General features: G+C 36.5%; 1 protein-coding gene across 2 annotated transcripts in view; it reads right to left on the reverse strand.

The window, feature by feature from the left end:
• Positions 1–3,185: 3,185 nt before the first annotated feature.
• Positions 3,186–23,130, reverse strand: part of LOC120514809 (palmdelphin-like) — a 60,116-nt gene continuing 40,171 nt past the window's right edge. For both annotated transcript variants that reach the window (XM_039735376.1, XM_039735375.1), the window contains 2 exons: positions 21,855–22,958; positions 3,186–4,045 (listed from right to left, as the gene is read on the reverse strand). In XM_039735376.1, coding sequence (XP_039591310.1) covers positions 4,011–4,045; positions 21,855–22,958 — 1,139 coding nt within the window. In that variant the 3' untranslated portion in view covers positions 3,186–4,010. The remainder of the gene's footprint in view (positions 4,046–21,854; positions 22,959–23,130) is intronic.

The following is a 23,130-nucleotide window of genomic DNA, read 5'->3' on the forward strand; positions in this document are numbered from 1 at the left end:
TCAGCAAGGTGTGCTTACCCTGTGGGCTGTATGTGGATTCCAATGCCCCAGAGCATTGATGTGGACACTGTACTGTAAATATGGCATTGTCCTTTGGATCAGACTTAAAACAGAGGTTCTGACACTCTATGGTCATTAAAGACCAACGGGCATCTTTCGAAAAGACAAAGGTATATGCTGATGTCCTGGCTAAATTGCCCATCATGGCCTCTTCCATTATACCCCCTAATCATCTTATGGCTACCTCTCTCATCCCTTCACCAGCTAATAGCTAATGTGTGGTGAGCATACAGGTGCAATAATGACTGCTGTCACATCATCCAGGTTGGTGCTGCGCATTGGCGGTGGTTGAAGTGGTTCCTCTCTTTCTATGTAAAGCATTTTGAGAAGTGAGAAAAGCACTATATAAACATATTTAATTACTATTATAGTTGGCTGCACTCATATTGCAATAAGTAAAAATAAAGCTGCTTTTGTTAACTTTAGGCAGTTGCATTCCATTAACACACAAGTCATCAGCAATGCCGAGAGTGACAACAACATGGCTCAGTGGCCTGTAGGTCAAAACATGATTCATTTCTTTTGAAGCCAAGTAGCATGAAAATAGGACTTGCTGATGATGCTGGCCTGTTGGTAAGGAAACTGGTTGAAACCTCAGCCTTTCATATGGCCTGAAGAGTCACGTCACTACATGTGCCAGGTGATGGTGACTACCCATTCAGATGCTGCCACCTTATGGCACAGAGGAGAGGCACTACAATGCTGTGCAGATCATAGAAGTGATGGAGGTTGTGTCTGGATGTGTCAGGTGGGAAGCTGCTCTATCAGCCACTGAATGTCTGCTGCATTGTGATTGCATATGGAGGAGGTTGATTAGCACAGTCCATATAAGGTTGTTTCAGGGTGGAGGCCGAGCCCATTCTCATTTGAATCATTTACAAGATGATTGTGATTTATAAAGGTACTAGGGTGTTCCCCCCTGCTCGCTTTGCTCACCAACCCCCGGCCTGTGCTAGGCACCAGCCACTTCGCATCTCTGCTGCTTGCGTTGTGAAGCGGGGAGCTGAACGCACCCCAAGGAGAGGCGGTCGCTCCTCCGAAATACCCTTTTAAACTGTGATACAATGGAAAACAAATACAGCTTATTTTTTACCTCCTCTTTGCTCGATCAGCAGCTGGCTTGCTGCTGCTGCCGTGCCGCGTGATCTGCATCTCACACTGCATTTTGAACATTTAAAAGCCTGTACAGCAGCTGTCCTACTCTTTGTCTTTTATTTCTGGCCCCGGGCATGGTTAAATCTCTTGGCACAAAATCTTGTCTTGCGGAATGCAAGTTCTTCATATTTTTTAGTATATAATTTAAAAACAGAATAAGAATCTGAAAATCTAACAACATCAAAGTTTGATAAATTCTTAAAAGAATGATACCAAACAAATATATGTAGGTTTTAAAATAAGCCTGATTTAAAGCGTGACAAAAAAGTCATATAAAATCGTTGTACAAAATCGTTGCACTTTTAGGCTTAGGATTTTATATATACAGAGTAGAAATTGCATTAAATGTGCATACGGCAGGTTTTATAAACTTGATTTTTCTTTTTTGCTGTACATATTTTCCTGTTTATTTTTTTTTTTGGTGTAAAAAAAAAAAGCTTGACTCCATGCAAAGTTTAATAAATGATACCTCTGGTGTTAATGTAGAAACACTATTATTCAGGAGGCAGGTTTTAATAATAAGCAGTCAAAAATGTGTAGAATAAGTGGGACACATCACAGTTAACTGTTGAAATGTGGAGTTTTGAAAGATGTAAGAAGAGGAGAGACATTGGCCAAAGTAAGATAAAATGTCTGCAACCTACATAATGCTTAAACAAGTATTGAGATTAACTCAAATGATAATAGATGAGAGATCAAAGTAACTATACTAAAGAAGTGTTGGAAAAGAACAACAAGCAAAAGGAAGATGAGACAAGGAAGAATAACCTGATGACTTCAAAGGAAGGTGATCAAGAAGGAGACAAAAGCAAAACAAGCAGGTTGTTTTTCATAATCCACACGTGAAGTCATCCAGTTGTATGCTCACAATGTCCAAAACACGTGTATTTTTTACTAAAATTTTGCTAAATAAGACTTCTGGAAAAGGCTCCTGTGAACTAAAACAGAACGCACTGAGATACAAGCGAGGATTTGAACTTGAACTGAACAGTGTCATCTCCAGGCAGAGAAGTAGCTTCAGTGACAGACTTTTGTCACTGTCCTGCTCCACCGACAGACTGAGGAGATCGTTCCTCCCCACACTATCGACTCTTCAATTCCACCCAGGGAGTAAATGCTAACATTACTCAGTTATTGTCTGCTTTTTTATTTTTATTTTTTCATTTTTTCATTTTTATTACTATTTAATTTAATATTGTTTCTTTGTATCAGTATACTGCTGCTGGATTATGTGAATTTCCCTTGGGATTAATAAAGTATCTATCTATCTATCTATCTATCTATCTAACTAAACACCGCTCCTCCATCAATCCTCAGATACAAGTCCAGTCCAGCAACGGCTTACTCGTTGACTGACACCGTGTTTCATGTGATATGGACAGTGCAAAGTTCACAGAAAGACATCTACAACTAAGGATTAAAATTAAAAACGTAATGAGTCAAAACGTTATCAGGAGAAGAATATGTCTCAGACTTTCAATAAGAAGGTCAATTCACCAGTGCAGAGTCACAGCCTGTTGCTAAATAATTCCAAGGTACTGCCGCTGAGGATCTGAATATAAACGTAATGCTAGGAAGCAGGTCTGCAAATCAAATGCTAATTTAGAGCATTTTTTCCAGAAAAGATTTACTGAATAATATTTTAGTAAAAAAATGTGTTTGGGAAACTGGATAATTTAAGATGTGGATTATGTGACAATGTGACATGCTTTCAGGAACATTTTGATACTTTTTGCTGTTGTTCAATGTCGGTTGACTTACTGTATATCAGAAATTGTTTTACCTCTGTTCTGAACAAAAATGCGAGAGTAAAAAATTTTGTCGGCCACTACTTGACTACACGGGATAAGCAATACATAAAAACAATACATTTTTGGATGGAATATTTCATTAAATGGGTTTGACAATGGTTGTTTGTTAAATATTAACACAAATACACAGACTGATACTATGTTATAATATGAAACTGATTCAATAGAAGCAAGCAATACTTTACTATGTGCACACATTACAATTTGACAAGTACATACTAAAATAAATACAGCATTTTAACAAAAATGGAATATTGTCTATTTGTCATTCTGGATGCTACAACTTTCTTCCTGTTAGCACAAAAACACTAATACTTGGCATAATTATTTTTTTGCTTTCAGAAACATCCTTAAATCAATATGATAATTTGCTTGAATTGCCAGCACTCATTCTACAAAAGGTGATTTAGTTTATATGATTATTTTGAAATTCAATGTGTAGAAAAATATTACCATTTGAATATTTTCTAACACGCTGACCTTGTGCTTTCTTTTTATCAGCCTTGACTAAATTTATTTATGATATTGAATATCTGACACAGTAAAATAAACCTTAAAAACAGGCAATTTAATCTAAGCTTATGATTTTACAATATATTGCATTAGTATGTAAGCTGTTTTTACCTAAATGTCTAATACATTGAAAATATGTAAGAATAAATCACAGTGTTAGAAGTGGCCTGAAATTTATACATTTGACCAAAAGCTGCTGCATACTGTGACTACAAAACATAACAATATAATTAAATTTTATAGCTACAGGCAATTAAGAAATTACCTAACCATTTTAATTATTAAGAAAAATAAACAGACTAAGTTAAATAGATGATACAATATCTATCAACTGTGCCACTTTCAATAACCATCATTTGCAATATTCTCTGAAGTTTAGTGTGATTATGCCAGGATTTGCTTAATTAATTAAAATTTTGCATTTCTTTATCTTCATGGGAATCTTCAAGGAATCCAAGGAAGGAATCACCTTTATTTGCAAAGTTTCAGCATTTTCATTTCCAATTCTGTTAAAAAAAGAAAATAAAAATATATCAGTGATTAGTATCATAAATATGTTTATTACATAATATCATCAATCTACTTATAGTACATAAATATTTGGACAGAGACAACTTTTTTCTAATTTTGGTTCTGTACATTACCACAATGAATTTTAAATGAAACAACTCAGATGCAGATGAAGTTCAGACTTTCAGCTTTAATTCAGTGGGGTGAACAAAAGATTGCATAAAATGTGAGGCAACTAAAGCATTTTTAACACAATCCCTTAATTTCACAGGCTCAAAAGTAATTGGACAAATTAAATAACTGGATATAAAATGTTCATTTCTAATACTTGGTTGAAAACCCTTTGCTGGCAATGACAGCCTGAAGTCGTGAACTCATGGACATCACCAGATGCTGGGTTTCCTCCTTTTTAATGCTCTGCCAGGCCTTTACTGCAGCGGCTTTCAGTTGCTGTTTGTTTGTGGGCCTTTCTGTCTGAAGTTTAGTCTTCAACAAGTGAAATGCATGCTCAATTGGGTTAAGATCAGGTGACTGACTTGGCCATTCAAGAATTTTCCACTTCTTTGCTTTAATAAACTCCTGGGTTGCTTTGGCTGTATGTTTTGGGTCATTGTCCATCTGTATCATGAAACGCCACCCAATCAATTTGACTGCATTTAGCTGGAGTATGTCTCTGAACACCTCAGAATTCATTCGGCTGCTTCTGTCCTGTGTCACATCATCAATAAACACTAGTGTCCCAGTGCCACTGGCAGCCATGCACGCCAAGCCATCACACTGCCTCCACCGTGTTTTACAGATGATGTGGTATGCTTTGGATAATGAGCTGTTCCACGCCTTCTCCATACTTTTTCTTGCCATCATTCTGGTAGAGGTTGATCTTGGTTTCATCTGTCCAAAGAATGTTTTTCCAGAACTGTGCTGGCTTTTTAGATGTTCTTTAGCAAAGTCCAATCTAGCCTTTCTATTCTTGAGGCTTATGAGTGGCTTGCACCTTGCAGTGCACCCTCTGTATTTACTTTCATGCAGTCTTCTCTTTATGGTAGACTTGGATATCGATATGCCTACCCCTGGAGAGTGTTGTTCACTTGGTTGGCTGTTGTGAAGGGGTTTCTCTTCACCATGGAAATGATTCTGCGATCATCCACCACTGTTGTCTTCTGTGGACGTCCAGGTCTTTTGTGTTGCTGAGTTCACCAGTGCTTGCTTTCTTTCTCAGGATGTACCAAACTGTAGATTTTGCCACTCGTAATATTGTAGCAATTTCTCGGATGGGTTTTTCTGTTTTGCAGCTTAAGGATGGCTTCTTTAACCAGCATGGAGAGCTCCTTTGACCGCATGTTGTCTGTTCAAACCAAAATCTTCCACATGCAAGCACCACACCTCAAATCAACTCCAGGCCTTTTATCTGCTTAATTGATAATGACATAACGACGGACTTGCCCACACCTGCCCATGAAATAGCCTTTGAGTCAATTGTCCAATTACTTTTGAGACCCTGAAAAGAAGGGATTGTGTTAAAAAAATACTTTAGTTGCCTCACATTTTATGCAATCTTTTTGTTCAATCCACTGAATTAAAGCTGAAAGTCTGCACTTCAACTGCATCTGAGTTGTTTCATTTAAAATTCATTGCAGTAATGTACAGAACCAAAATTAGAAAAAAGTTGTCCCTGTCCAAATATTTATGGACCTAACTGTATGTACCCTTCTGAATGACAGCATTGATCTACTCAGAACTCAGACATAGATGGGAAATTGCAAGCTTAAAAACTACCTGAAACAAGAATTATATTAAGCATCATAAACTATGATTGGCATTGCCTGTACTTTGAATGATTTAACTGACATACAGATTGGCCGAATATAAACACAATATTTCAGTAGCTAAGAACACTGTAGCAGAGCTAACTGTCTAAACATGAATCAATGTGTGCACTTTTCCTTCCTTCCACCATTGTGACATGTAGCAGGAAGTTAAAGCAAATGACATAAAAAGGTCTTACCTTTTGTAGTCTGACCACTGGTGAGCAAATTGAAGCATAATGCAAGTGAGTAATACATAAACAAGTTTTAATTACAGAAGGATCAAATGAACAGCAAGAGTGGGGGCAGACTTTCTTATGAAATTGAAATATTACAAAGTTAACACAAGAAGATAGCAAAGAACAGATCATTATGCTTATTTCCTCTATGGAAAAAGAAGGAGAAAACACGGAAATCCTTTGACAATAATTTTGTAATGAGGACACCTAATTTGACTTTACTCTGAGGTGAAATGTGACAAATGAGCATGCTTGCTTTACCAAAGATAGCTGAATATAGTGCAGACAGGCAGAAAGCAAATGGAGGTCAGGAAAACTCATGAAATGTTATACCCCTAAGGCTAGGCAGACAGAACAGGTCAAAAGAAAAAGATACAGTGCAAGAACAAAAGAGTGTAGCAGGTGTTACAAAGAGCACACGGAGTACACTGGTCCGCCTAACAAGCGCAGTGCTGTAAAAAGTGTGGGAGAATTTGTATTGTGGCTGTTTGGAAAGTGACAGGAGACAACGTCGAAGCAGGTTGTTTTTTAATTGATTGAGAGTCGCGGTGAAGATGTGTCCTGAGTAGACCTAATGGTAAAAGAACAAAAATCCTCAGCTCACTGTACTGCACAATAGGCACAGTGTGTTATAAACTATAATAAAGCGCTGCTACAGAAAAAAAGAAAAAGGCCTCGCCTATTAATGCGTCTGTGTACTTTATATAATAATAGCTTTTGCAGATATTTTTTCTGTGACAAATGTTTACTGTGCACAAAGTTTACAAGTTCTTTGGATTGCACCCATCTTGTACCTAAAAAATTAACACAATAATGCTTTCAATTTCTCAGCATTGTCAGACAAATTTATATATTCAAAATTATTAGAAAATAATCTGTCAAACGCTTAATGCATTTAAAGTTAAGTAAATGTTTTAATTACCTGATGCAAATTATCTATACTAATAAAAGGCAAAGCCCTCACTGACTGACTGACTGACTGACTCACTCACTCACTGACTCATCACTAATTCTCCAAGTTCCCGTGTAGGTGAAATTTGGCAGGCTCATTCCTTACAGCTTCCTTACAAAAGTTGGGCAGGTTTCATTTCAAAATTCTACGCGTAATGGTCATAACTGGAAGCTATTTTTCTCCATTTACTGTAATGGAGTTGAGCTTGAAAGCCGTGGGGGCGGAGTTTCGTGTGACATCATCACGCCTCCCACGTAATCACGTGAACTGACTGTCAACGCAGTGCGTAGAAAACCAGGAAGAGCTCCAAAAAGCGCTGAAGAAAACATGCATTATATAATTGAGAAGGCAGAGAAACAATAAGAAGCGGCGAGTGACATATACAACCATATTCATGAGTGCTGCTACTTGAAACAAAGCAAGGTGTAAACCTAAAGTTTAAATTAAGTTCATAGACAGGCTGCGGCTGGTGTTTGTCATGCCCACGGTAATGCAGGATACAAGTTGAATGAGAGGACGAGGATATAAACGCGAGTTTTGATCACTTTGTAACTAAGTTAAAATTGCAGGTGAAGGGCTGTGCTTATGCAAATTCTGAGAGACTGTGTTTGTGGGGGATTGACAGTTAAGGCGGGTGGGGGAGTCACGTCATCATCTCCCCTCCCATTCACCTCATTTTGCTCTGAGCTGAGCTCCGCAGCTAACGCACGCAGTGTTACGGAAGCGACTTTGTGATGCTGCCACCAGATACTCACAGAAAAATCCACAAGTTAATACACACGCTGTCTCTACAGTTTCTCCACACTGAATCCTCCAGGCACTACTTACAAAAGGTTACATTGACAATCGTGTTACGTTATTTTTAAAATGTTTCCTTTTCTTAGCACAAGCACAGCTGAGAAGCTTCGATGCATGTGCTCCATAACGCGTTAAAAAATCACGCATTTAATCACACTTTGCAATACAAGCAAAGGGGAACTTCTGTCAATGCATGATTTCCTGGTACACCGATTACATTGATCAGCGCTTCCCGATTCATTTTACCCTCACACCACCTTGGTTTGAGAAGAAGTATGAAAAAAATATGAGGTTAACACAGAAAAACAGATCACCAATTGAAGCTTTATGAATAATCGATTCGCCATCAATAATTGTTTTGGTAAAGCCATACTCAGTGTAATCCTCCTTCCATTTTAAAATTTTTCCGCCACTAGCCATGATTAAATGAACGGTAAAAAGTAAGGGCAAGCGAGGGTGACTTATTCAGGCAGGCAGGCGACAGCTCAATAGCTCGAATTTGGATATAAGTAGGTTCTATTTAGTCGCCAGAAATATCTTTGTTAGGAATGGAAGTTGAATTTAATCTTTAAATTTCTATGGTAAAGAAAAAGTTATGCAATGATGACTAAATTTAACTATATAAAGTCAAAAGTTTTATATATAAAGTCATTCCGAATATATAAAGTCAAACCTTGATTATATAAAGTCACTGTCGGAATAAATAAAGTCAAAACTTGAATATATAAAGTCTTTCCCAAATATATAAAGTCAAAACCTGAGTATATAAAGACGGCGTTGGAATATTTCTGAATATATAAAGTAAGCGCTGGAATATATAAAGTCAAAACTTAAATATATAAAGTCAGCGTCGGCATATATAAAGTCAGCGCTTTATATATTCTGACGCTGACTTTATATATTCAAGTTTTCACTTTATATATTCCAGCTGACTTTATATATTCAGAAAAAGTTTTGACTTTATGTATACTGATGCTGACTTTATATATTAACAAAATCAATGTATTTGCCTGTTTGGCACCATAGTATATGTGTGTGTGTATATATGTACATGTATATATATATATATATGTCAGCAACACTCATGACAATGACAAAACAATTACATTGTCAATCATGTTATATTATTAAAATGTTTCCTCTTTTTGGCACCCCATGGTATACAGTATATATATATATATATATAGATATAGATATAGATATATATATATATATGAGAACAACACTCATATCAATGACAAAACAATTACATTAACAATCATGTTATGTTATTTTTAAAATTTTTCCTTTTCTTTTCATAACTTCTTTAACATACTACTTCTGCTGGTATTCTGCTAGTAGTTTATACTTACATGCAGTATATTTATTCTGTATATCACCTAAAGGCATTGACATAAAATACCCACATAATACTGTTGAATTCTCTTACTATTGACATTTTACTATCAACTTTTATTATTATTGTTACTGACCTTATTATGAATCAGGATCAGAAAATCAGTGAAAGTCACACCAGGCCTATGCTGAACCTTCTTATTTCATCTTTTTATTCTCTGTGAAGTACCTTTTCAAATGGGGCTCTGTTGTCATTCAGCTGTCTGAACTGGGCTGGGACTGAATGTTGTGATTAATGGATTGTTTCAGTTATTGATTTATTGATTAATAAAATAACATTGGGAGGTGGACTTTTTAGTTACAGGGCCCCAGAGCTGTGTAATGATCTGCCCGCTAAAAGAAGAGATGACCTTTCAGTCTTTTAAATCCAGGCTGAAGACTCACTACTTTAGTCTGGCATAGCCTGACTAGAGCTGCTGATTAGCTGTGCATACTGCATATCTGTTTATTAGTCTTTTCTATAGAAATAAAAGTAATACAGTATTTATAAACATTTACTAACCATCCTCTGTTCTAATAATAATAATAATAATAATTAATAATAAAATAATAAATAATAACAATAATTAATAATCTCCAATAAATCTCCTTCTCATCACAGTATTTTGATGAGACACCTGGTGCCACTGCCCTACTGCCTATGGAAAAGTCATCTCAAGGAAAAGAGCATTGGAATCATTGGACTGAAAGGGTCTCTCATCTGATTGGATGACCTGGCAGTCTCCAGTATAGAATGCATAGGAGTGGCTGGGTGGTCAGTTGGCTGACATCTCTAGGACCGCGACTGCGCCTGACTTTGTCTTTGACATATTTCCTCTCCTACTTTGTCAACTGGCCATTGTTCGTCAATTAATAAATGCACAGATATTTTTGGTTTCCATTGTTAATCAGTTTCTAATTTACCTGTGTGATATTTAAGCCCATCACTTATGTGTACAGGAAGTTTTGAAGATTTGGAGGATTAAGTTTAGCTCGGAGGACACCAGCACCTCCATTCTGAGAATATGAACACCTGGTGCTCCGGGAATATGCCTAAGGGGCTCAGTGACAGTGCTATACAAAAATAATTTGTATTGTATGTGAGCCCTTACTATTCATCTTCTAATTGGGGTTTTGTTCTGCAATTTAATTTTGTTCTTTAAATAAATAGAAAATGAATGAATATCAGCGTTCACAAAATAAACAATGATCAAACTGATTTGGAACTGCTGCCCAAATTAATCATTAAGCCTTGTTACTCAATAATGCCAATTTGAAGTACTTATTTGTTTAACTCCAGTTTGACATTTTTGAAAACAATTTTTCATAAAATTTCAAAAAATGAATTGTTGTACATTGAAGTGTTTCCATTATTGTCTTGGTGATTTTTTTTTCTAAATTTTAACCATGTGATCTCGCCGCTCTGAGTCTAGCATCATACTTCTTGTCATATAAACATTGAAATGCTCCACTGTTATGACATTTAGAAGGTGTCTAATATGTTAATGGAAAACATCAAGAACACATATCTGTTTTAGTTACATTTAGGATATATTAATATATACATACACAGATACAATGAAATTTACAGTAAATAAGAGATTAAAGCATCTGATGTGAGTTGTTCCACTTTGCATATCTCTATGAATGTTTGATGAATAAAGACTGATGCAGGAGACACAAATTGTTATCAAGAACAAAACATGACAGTTGGTGCACAGCCAAAAGTTTTATTTTTGTGTTATACACGACAAATTGAATCTAAGATGAAAAGTAGAGAGATCAGCATTGTGGTGTAGTTCCTGATTTCCCTGGGGGTCTGTGTTCAAAGAAGCATAAGTTCAAATCTCTAGGAGCGTAAATTTGTTTACATTACAGTGCATTAGTGTTACTATTAGCCCAGAGATGTACATACTAAATTGAATGACAAGTCAAAATCGAGTGGGTGCTGTAAACTATGTCACTGACAAAGAAGGTAAACAAAACTACCACAGGAAATGCTGCCAAACTACAGTCTTCTTTTGCCACTTTCAAAGATGGAAGCTAGTATATAATTGTATGTTTATGTATTATCTTATGTGATGGACAACCAGGGATCTTGCCCGGATGGAACGCCCTTTGTAGGAGAAGACAGGGGGAAATTGCATACTGCCAGGAATACCTCCCCTGTGACACGAGAGGGCAGCCCCCTTGGTTTACATTGGGGCCACGGAATGGTAGCTTAGAAGCTCAACTCAGTGCGGGTCCGTGGACACCGCCAGGGGGCACCTGGACTGCTCCAGAGTCTGGACATGTAGCACTTCTGCCACACCCGGAAGTGCTACCGGATGTTAATCAAGGGGCACCTGGAGCACTTCCGGGTGCACTATAAAGGAGGCCTTCGGAAACGAAGAGGTCTGAGCAGAAGGAATGAGTACTGTTGGAGCACTGTGTTGTGTGCAGGACTTGATAAATAAAACAAGTGTGTTTTGGACATACGGTGTTTGTCTGTGCAAGGGGCCCGTCTTCTACACTTAATAAGCAGTTAAACAAATGAGGCATACTTTTAAATTCTTTTATTAAACAAACAAAAATATATATAATGTTGCATGGATGGACCAGTCTAATATTTAAATGTAGGTACAAGTAAAACACACAGGCCAGAGCCAGCGCCTAGCAAACTCAAGAAAAGCATGTATTGGCAGTGGAAAGGCCACTTCAACGGTGTGGCAAACCCTATCATCCTACTAGATGTACAGGAAAAGTTTTTATTAGGACAGCTGAAACTTTGCTGAGCATATCTAATGTTCCCCTAGGATAATAATGGGCCACTTATTCAGGAGTTGGATGATCATTGAGCCACACTGCTTACTCAAAACAACAGGTTAAAGCCTCTTTAAGGTTACAGAACAATCAGGGGTGGATGGATGATACATGATGGCAAAGAGGCCTCTAGGCAAGTATGCCTGTTGACACCATGGAAGTGACACATTTCCTGTGCATCTCAATGCATCACAAATTTGTACTGGGGTCTGGCCTGCTTTTCCTAGACTTATGACAACAAATGCATTGGTAAGACTGTCTGTATCCCTTAAATGTTATTTCTTTCAAATAATTAGAATGATATGAAAAGACCAAGATAGTGGAGTAGCAGTTATTTGTAAAATTTTGTTTATAAGCAGCTACTAAACATAAAGAAGGCATATTTGCTGCTTCAAAACATATATTACATTAATTGAAAAGTCATTCTGGAGGGGAGCTTGTATGTTCTCTCTTTTTTAATATGTGCACTTTTTAAAAGTACTGTACATCTTAAAAGATGTTCCTGTTAAGCAACTCATTATTCTACTTCAGTCTAACTAAACGTTAAATAATATGTATTTTTTTAACTGGAAAGAGTGGCAATTTGAACATAAATGGATTAAGCAGGTTTCATTAATGTTATGGTAACAATCAAACACCAAGTCTGGAAGAGCACCACACTTTAAAGAAAGATGATGCCTGGAGACAGGTTCAGTAACAGAAATAAAATGATTAAGAAGCATCACTGTAAGCTCCTGTGTAGAGAAGATCCACAAATAAGGAGGACCTTGTTCAGAGACATGAAGAGAAGTGAAAGAAAAGTCTTGAATAAACACACAAAGGGACAAAAGAGAACTCAAGGTGTATAATTTCAGTAGGTCAGTACTGGTGTGGTGGATGCTAAGGAGTCTACAGAAAATGAAGACTGTGGAAGAACAAGAAATCTCAAGAAAGAATTTACTAATCAGGGGCATCTTATTACTGAGATCCAGTCTTGAAGCACACAAAGCATTTACAATTGACAGAGCCGACTATACCTCCTTAGAAGGCTGGCGTCCTTCAATATCTGCAATAAGATGCTGCAGATGCTCTATCAGAGAGTTGTGACGAGTGCCCTCTTCTACACGGTGGTGTGCTGTGGAGGCAGCATAAAGAAGAGGGACGCCTCACGCCTGGACAAACTGGTGAGGAAGGCAGGCTCTATTGTAGGCATGGAGCTGGACAGTTTGACATCTATGGAGGAGCGATGGGCGCTGAGCAGGCTCCTGCCAATAATGTAGAATCTACTGCATCCACTGAACAGTATCATCTCCAGACAGAGGAGCAGCTTCAGCAACAGACTGCTGTCACTGTCCTGCTCCACTGACAGACTGAGGAGATCGTTCCTTCCCCACACTGTGCGACTCTTCATTTCCACCCATGGGGTTTAAACAGTAACACTACACAAGATTATAGACAGTTATACCTACCTCACACTCTCCACCTTGCAGTTTTTAACTTGCACTGTGCTTTTATTGCTCTTTAACTAATATTGTTTTTATCAGTATGCCGCTGCTGGAGTATGTGAATTTCCCCTTGGGGATTAATAAAGTATCTATCTATCTATTAGAAACGATGTTTCAAAAATATACAATTCACCATTCAGGCCCTGATGTAATTAATGATCTTTATACTGTGGATGGATGGACAGCATTTATATTTTCTAAAGGTTTGAAGTTTATGTAAAGCTTATCTTCCTTTTATTCAGCATGGATATGTTTGTCAAGTATTGTTTATTTTTGTTAGAAAGTTTTTGGACTATTGCTCAGTTTGGAGGACTCAGACAGCATCTCTGCAATATATAAAATCATTTTACAGTCCATCCCTTTCAAAGATCCAAGAGGACAATGGGAAAAAGATCTGTCACTCAACATATCAGAAAAGGAGTGGAAGGTAGCAATGCAGAGAATTTACTCAAGCTCCATTTGCGCAAAGCATACAATTATTCAACTTAAAATTATATATCGAGCACATCTGTCTCGCTTAAAACTGTCCAAAATGTTTCCAGGGCAAGATCCAACTTGTGAACGCTGCAATCAAGTCCCAGCCTCACTGGGTCACATGTTTTGGGCCTGCACCAAATTAACACAATACTGGACAAAAAATGTAAGTACCTTTCAGACAGCCTGGGCGTCACAATCCCTCCTAACCCATTAACAGCTGTGTTTGGTGTTCTTCTAGATGGATTTAAAGTGGAGAAGGACAAACAAACTGTGATTGCCTTTACTACACTATTGGCACACAGACTTATTTTGCTAAACTGGAAGAATCCTAACTCTCCTCTTTTAAGTCAGTGGGTAACTGATGTTATATACTATTTGAAATTGGAAAAAATCAAATTCTCAGTTAGAGGATCTGTGCAGAACTTTTTCAAAACCTGGCAGGATCTAATCAATAATATTTTAGAATAAGATCTTAAAGCACTGAGGAAATAATTCTGCTCGCATTTTTTTGTCTGCCTATTAAACTCATCAATTTATGTATTTTGACCAGCTTTAAGTTCTACTCTGATGGCCATGCTCTCTTTCTCAGGGGTGGGGGTTGAGTTGTTTTGTTTTCAATCCTATTTTTTGTAAAAATTGATCTATCTGTATTGAATGATTATAATAAAATCAATAAAAAAGAAAGCTTTTGGACAAGGTGCTTCTTCTAATAACTTGTTAACCATATAATATTGAAAACAGTAAAAAAAAATGCAAAAAATTGCAGAATTTGTTTATATTAATAAGAACTCTGCATTGCAAGCAATGAAAGTATCTGAAATGTTTTGTACAGTTGTGTATATAGTTAATGTCATGTTAGGTGGTGCTTTGATGGTGGTGTGGTATAGCACAGCCTTTCAAAATGTATCTTAAATCATATTCCCAGCTGTTAAGATAACCTTCAAGATAATTAGGTTATACTGTATCTACGTTTTAGGTTATTAAGCATGGCCTCATATTAAAAAAGACAGAGCATTTGCTTTAGAGACCACAGAGTGGCACAGGTATCACAGGGTCTGGCATGTACAGTAGCGTTTCTTTACAGTCAATCTGAACTAAATAGTTTCTGTAATGTTGGTAGGAAATTTGCAGCTCATGTAGTTTGTTAAATTATTAAAAGAATGATTGTTGTTAAAAATACTGTATTAGCTATCAGCACTGCATATTCTCTTATTCTGCCTGCATATTATGGCTATCTATAGAAACACTGTATAAAATCTAGGTTAAAAATTCAGAAGGATTTGAAAATTAAAGCATCTTATAAATTCCATGCATGTGTTCCAGCATTTAACTAAAATGATCTTGTCATTTAGCACACAAGTTGAAGCATTCACAGAAATGTAAAAATGCAAAAAATGGAATTAAGCTATCTATGATAGAGTAATCCTTAAAAACTAATCAGCACCTGGAAACCACTAAGCTTCTAAATTTATTACACCGTTCACAAAATCCTGTTTTAGGAATTTGGAAATGATTATTCACAAACATCTATGATTCATTTATGAAATTCCAAAACAAGCACATAGTTATTCTTTCATATTTGGAATGAAATTGTGCATTTATCTTACTAATGTGGATCGTGAGCAATTTTCAACAATGAAGAATCAATTCTCTTGTGTCTCCCTATTTTCCTTACTGCATTTTAAAAAGCTTAAAAAGACGTGGCAGATATTATGTAGAGGGGTAAGTAACATAACACTAAAGCTACTTTGCTTTAAACCTTATGATTATATCTACTGTGCTCTATGTGACGAGGACTGGTTTATATGTTTAAATATAAATCTTCTTCACATTTTATACCTTGTACTTCAAAATAAATATAGCTCAAGATAATTAAATAACGGAACATTAAGCACTGTTTCTAAATTTTATTAAAGAACTTATTTTCTCATATGTGAATGGTAATCCCAATGAAGCTTTTATTACTCATATTGCTTTTGTGTCATGTTTTAAATTATGTTAAAAAGTCCAAGTTAGACACTGCTATGGTTATATGGCCTAATCCTCAATTTTAAAATTACTTAAACTGTACATCTCGACAGAGTTGCAGGCATAAAGAAATCATAAAGCTATGATCAGCTTCTAAGACATGTGAAAGTCTTAAAATGAAAACAAAATACCAAACCATAAATGAAACCTTGACAGTGAAGTGATGCATCTCAGACTGCAGTGACTATTAGTAGCAGAAAATGCATTTAGACTGTGGCGGGCAGCTGGAGACCTTGCTCGTCCGGAGCGCCCATATGATGGAAGGACCAGGGGAGAGGACATATCCAGGGCAATACCCAGAACACAAAAGGGCAACCCCCCTAGATTACATTGGAGCTTAGAAGCTCAGCCCTGCTGGGGCCCGTGGCCACCACAAGGGGGCGCCTGGACAGTTCCAGAGCCCTGGACTGCAGCACTTCCGCTACAACTGGTTGTGCTGATGGCAGAGGATCGGAGAGGACCTGGAGCACTTCTGGGTCCACTATAAAAGAGGTCACCTCACTCCGTTTGAGGAGCCAGAGTCAGGAGGAGGAAGATAAAGCTTGCTGGGAGAGGAGTGGAGGCAGCACAGAAGAGAAAGGGAGAGAGAAAGAGAGAGAGAGAGGAGGGACTGAGAAGTATTGTGTGTCACTATGCCTGTCTGTGTGCAGGTTTAGGGAGCTGTACTGCCCCGATATACCACAATACAAACATTTCAAAAGCAGCTAATGGTAGCTAGACACAAACTTAGGGGCACATGGCTGCAAGTTCAAGAAGAGAAACTGTAGCTAAAAGACAGAAGGAGATATTAAAGAAGAGGAGAGTATTTAATTAAACGTGATCACAGAAATGCAGTTCACACAAATGCAAAAATGCCAGTGATAGAAAGAGACTGTACACAAGGGTGAGCTCAAAATCTGCATGAAGTGTTTATCAGAAGATGCTAAGTCAACATACATGAAAACTGTAAGAAAGACCCAGTGAGCTTCTAATACTGTAGGAGACATTTAACCTCCAGGAGCTTGTTGAGTATATTACTAAACTATCCATTGATATAATCTTTCTTTAACACACACACAATACTCTGTATATCACAGAATTATCTATTAAGTACATCTTTTATTCTTACTGATTGCTCAGATAAACACAAATTAATTCAGCTACTGTAATTACTTAGACAAGAGCTAGAGAGTTAGATACTTCTGTTTTGTCTGTATAATTTATTGTGCTTTGGGGTGGAAAATAAAATAAAATGAAAAGCAAGAAATGATAGAATAAAGACCATTTTCTTCAGTATTCAAAGATTAAAATGTAATCATGTTTTAGTTCAGTTTTCGATTACATTATTTAATATAATTAAAACAAGTATTTTATGTACAGTACTCTAACAGTACATGTACTTGCATTCTATCACTAATGTTATTTTTTAATATGACTCATTGTTATAAAAATATTTATTACACAAAAATGTGATATGTCTCTCTTTAATACAGTGAACAAAAATTTGAGTTTCCAAACAGGTAAATAAGTTTCCAATTTAAGTTTCCAAACAAGTAAATAAGTTCTTAAGCACACCAGTAGGAAGTTAGAATAATGTTTTTTGCTTTGATTTATTAGTTAAATTACTGAAATAGGTGACAACTGCAGGAATTGCAGTGGGAGGTTTATGTCTTAAAACAACTCACAATGAGTTTTAGAAGGAAGGCATGTCATACTTTAGGGCTGTAGTTGTTAACATATCGCCACTCCTCAGTTGCAGGAGTTGTCACCTTAAGTGAAGAAGAAGATATTAAAGAAGAGGAAAGAGAGAATTTAATTAATTTAATTTCCTAAGGGAATTATACCACATAACTGTATGACAAGAGAGTTTCTGAGTTTTCACAATGATTCCATGCCATGTATTGTCTCTGCAATTAACACAAGGTTACAGTTATTTTGATATCCAGTTGATGAAAAGAAAAGCCAAGCAAAATGACACGTTTTATTAGCTAACTAAAAAGATTACAATATGCAGGCTTTCGAGGCAACTCAGGCCCTGATTACATCTTGCCTGAAGAAGGGGCCTGAGTTGCCTCGAAAGCCTGCATATTGTAATCTTTTTAGTTAGCCAATAAAACGTGTCATTTTTCTTGGCTTTTCTCTACATTCATAATGGCTAACATGGTAAAACACCCTAGTACTACAGTTGATATAAATAATGCCATAATATGCACAGGAGCACCACATAAAAGTAAACAAATAAGCATCATAGATAATTTGGTTGCATTGTACCTTATGTGCTGGATATATGTATTGTAGTTCTCAGTATAGATAAGTGTATAATTAGATTTCTTGTCTGTGTAGTAGATATAATGGGGAAAATGTTTATTTGTTTTGTTTGCTGTTTCAAAATACTTGCAATTAATTACATACCGAATTGTCAGATGACCAGAAAACCATAACATCATTATCTTCAATTCAGTAACTCAATTTCTGCCTCAAAGACACACAATAAATGTCAAAAAACATATTAACATTATGCCAATAACCAGAATAAAGTCATTAACCCAGGCCAACATATGGTATATCACAGGCACAAGTAAGTTGTCTCACTGAGTTCAGCTATTTTTAAATCTGGTCCATTAACATAACACATGTAGAATAAAGGTGGTTACAACCAGGATTGTAGGGTCAACATCAGTGGGGATACATATGCTAGCAGTATCAGTAGCACAGTTTTTGTGTAAAAAAATGCCATGGTCTCACTCCTCTGCAAGCAAGATCACTACACTAAAGCCCTGAGCAAAAGGCAGTTGTGCGTAAAGAGGACATAACTTTTACTTAATACTGTGTCAGGCACATTTATTTTGTGTACTTGTGCACCTGAAATATTTAATTACAATTATGCTAATTATCGTAACTAGATGTTTGGTTACCAATTTGAAGAGACGCATACTGGGTAGAGTACTGAACCGATTTTCCTGAATGTAATTATAAAATCCTGACCTTCTTTTCAGTTAAGTCTCTGAATTTGACCCATTATTAATGAAACCTACCATTCAGTAACTTAACACTAAATGATTAAAAATACAAAGGAATAAATCAGCAAGGCAGTAGTATTACTGCCAGTAGTATTAGGCCGGGTTTATACTTCAGGCGACGTGATGTGTGTACCTGCAGACGCAAGTGCTGCACAAGCTGTGTATTGTTTATACTTGCATGCGTACTTTATGTAAATCTGGAGGATTCCACCAGATGGCAGTGTGAGATATCATCACAGCGACAAAACAACATCAGGCTTTGTTGTGAATTGCCTGAAACATTCATTAAATTCCCAGGACACCTTGCCACAATATCTCTGAAAAGGGTGGATGTTTAATGACTACTTCTATCAATCCAAGGACACGGCCATTTCAGCTAGCATCGGGCACGAGGCAGAAACAATCCCTGGGCAGGGTATCAGCTTATCGCAAGGTATATATAAGCATACACACTAGTACACTACACTAGTGTCATTTTAGCATCACCAAATCCCCAAACCTGCATGTCCTTGGAAGGTAACCGTAGCACACTGTGGAAACTTATCAGGAAAACATGCAAACTCCAGGCAGGGAACAGCAGGGACGTGACTCCTAGCGAGGCAGCAGCACTACAGCTCTGCCACAGTGCCACACTCACAAGTGTAATTATTAACAGTATCAATTATTTAAATGGAGCTGACGATTTATCTGTAAAATGTAACATACATACTTTAACACATTTCATCATGAAAGTGATACCAAGTATAAATTTAAGGATTCTAAATGTGCAGAGAGCTGAAACATCATAAATTTAATGTGTTTAGTGTGGAATTCGCTGCCTGCCATATGCTTCTGTACATTCTGATGCTGCTACAAGGTTGCAAAAAAAACTTTTACAATGTATCGCGACATTACGATGGGGCATATGCAACACTTGTATTACCTATGTGAGAAACAGATGAAGAAAAGCACCACAAATACATTTGTATGTCAGCATTTAAGTTTGATGATTTGCTTCACCACATCAAACCATTCATCAAATATCAAAGCACACCCATTGATCCTGTAGGAACGCCGAAGTGGCTTGCAGTCACATATTGATACTAAACAAAGTCACATTCCAACACTGCGACACTCCTACTTTTTGCTGGTACTGCCATGATGTGTTCATGTACGCGTTTTAAGCGTGAACTTTAAACTGGTCTTAAATGTGACCAGCCTAAGAAGACACTACCAGTGCTTGTAACTCACTGCTTTTAATAACTGCAACTTTCATTTATCTGAAACAATATGAACTTGATAATTCAAGCCTTTTCAAAATGCAAAGTGTCTTCAGAAAGTACTTCTACTCTCTAGATTTCTGATAATCAACAAGTTCAAATGAAAATGTATTTTTACAGGATTATTTGAAACTTTTTATCACATATATCACCAATGTCAAAGTGGAAAGACAATTCTAGAGAAAAAATGTAATTTATAGTAAAAAATAGAATATCTTCAATGAATAGTAGAAACCATGAGTGCAATCACAACAACCCAGTTTATTTGTAAGTCTAGGGTAAAATTTGAATATAGTCCACCAAGTCATGATTTCAGGAGAAACACACCCTTCTATATAATGTCTGACATTTAACAGTATATGTGAAAATAGAAAATACAATAAATATCATGCTGATTTCAGTACAACTTTAACAATAATAGTTATTTACATTTGTATAGTGCTTTTCTCACTACTCAAAGAGCTTTACATAGAGAGCCACTTCAACAACCATCACCCATGTGCAGCATCCACCTGGATGATGCGATGGCAGCCAGTTTTCCACAAGTACTATCACTGCAGATTAGAGTATTGGGTGGTGAAAGGGTGACAGACTGTGATCGGTGTTCTAGGAGGGTCACAATATTTTTCTATAGCAGGTAAAGCTACAGCTAATCCTACAGTTAGAGAATGGAAATATTACGAAACCACCAATTATCCTCCCTTAGAATTTGACTGAACAAAAAGGTTCATAACCTTGATGGACTACTACATCAAGCATAAAGGCAAAACAAAACTGGTGTGGTTTCAAAAAAAGACAGTATAAGTGTTCCTGATAAAGCCATCCAAGCTCAGTCTTGAATTTAGCAACTTCTTGGCTTCTTTGACATAGTTTGATCAAATTTGCAAGCTAATACTACTTCTAGAATGGTAAAAATGACTAAATTCAATCTTTGATACTCAAAACAACATAACTCAGTGAACTGAAATCTCACAAAAATATTTGTCTTTACATTGTTTAGTTTGTTGTGTGAATTGAAGGAATACATTTTAATATATAAAAATATGGTCAGTAATACAACAAAATCGAATTTGATATACATGGAAGCATACTATTTCATGAAGGCAATTTAAATAAGATATTTTATTACATTATATACATTTACTATCTAAAAATTCAAAATGAAAAATAAAACATTTTTAATGAAAGCGTTTTGCAAGGAACAGAACACAGAATAACCAAATGTTTTATTATCAATTAATCTTGAAACATTAGTGGAAAGGCAATACAATTTAAAGGATAGTTATTACTTAAAAAATCAGAAAGTACATCATGCAAAGAAAGTTAACAGAATAAAGAAAGAATGAGTAAAGCATAAAGACTGAAACATATTTATATTACACAAATATTTAAAAAAACTTCTAAAAGGAAAGTTAAAAACAGTGTTAATTACTGAAGTTGGGAAACTGTATTGAGAAAAAGGGAAAAACAGGATGTGTAAGTACAGTAAGTGAACTTAGAAATACAGGCACAAAAGCAGACATTTAACTAAAGATGTATTAAATAATTCACATAAGAGAACAGCAACATGCTTTATTCTTCTTAATACCTGTCATTGATGGGTCATCTGTGCTATCCTTGGCCATCTGTCCACTCAAACTGTGGTGGGGTCCATGACAGAGAGGTAATTTTTGCTCATTCACTGGAATTACATTTTTCTGATGTGATTGGTTGTTCATGTTCCAATTTATTTCTGAAGTTGTTTGATGGTGATTACTTTTTGGGTTTATGCCAGGCTTGTATATTTTGCTGAGCTGGCCTTCAGGATGATAAGAAAGTTGCACTTCACCTTCAATGTCATCATAGTCATCCCCAATAACAACAAGTTCAGCTCGAATTGCTCCCTCAAATCCCACCTCCTTATTAAGGTCTGTTTCATCATTTACATTCTGGTAGCCCATGAATATCATTGTGACAGGTTCTTCACAATCAAAGGTGGAAGAAGTATGGAGAATGTTGCATTCTGTACCTTTATTGACTAAGGATGACTGTCCATTATTATAATGTGAATTGACAAACAGAGCAGCATGGTGGTTTTCTCTTTGCCCATGGTAAGAAAACAATGTTGGTTCAAGACTGTCCTCAACACAGGGTTTGTCATCATTTATAAGAATATTTTCATTGTTGTGAATCACCTGAGACTCGTGTTCTTCATGTTCATGTGTTGAATAATGATTTAAAGCCTGCCCATATGGAATACTGTAAGAATGCTCAAAATCATCTTGCAAATGAATGCTATCATTACAGTGCAGTTCTGATTTAACAGGTGTATACATGTTCTTTTCTACTATTCCATAGGATGCAAGTGGACTGTTTGACTCAGACCTGACATGCTCCTTGTTCTGCTTTTTGGGATTGGAAGATCTATTATATGAGCTTGAAAACACTGGTTCATGGTATTCTAAGGCAAATTGTGATTTTTTTTCAGTAGCTGCCCTTAAAAGCTCCTCTACCTCTGCTGGTGTCAGTTCTTGCACTCCATTATCAGTAATTTCTCCATCACAGGAAATAGCATAAACTGATTTTCTTCCATCATCGTACACTTTAATTCCTTTCTCTTGAAATGCATCTGCTTTAACAGTTGATGCTGACAGAACTTGGCTTTCTCCTGTTTTCATGTCTTTTTCAACATTGATTTCCATTGCAAATAAAGCTAAAAAAGTAAATGCACATTTTAGAAAGCTACTCAAATAACAATCCATTCACCTTCTCCACTTGTATATTACATTACTTAGTTGTGGCAGAGCACACAGGATGCTCAAAGATAGGACTAGAATTTTGAGCTACATCTGAACAGCAATCTAAAGTCAGAGAACACAGTGTTT

The sequence above is a fragment of the Polypterus senegalus genome, chromosome 14 (genome assembly GCF_016835505.1).
Source record: "Polypterus senegalus isolate Bchr_013 chromosome 14, ASM1683550v1, whole genome shotgun sequence".
In the NCBI taxonomy this organism is placed as follows: Eukaryota; Metazoa; Chordata; class Cladistia; order Polypteriformes; family Polypteridae; genus Polypterus; species Polypterus senegalus.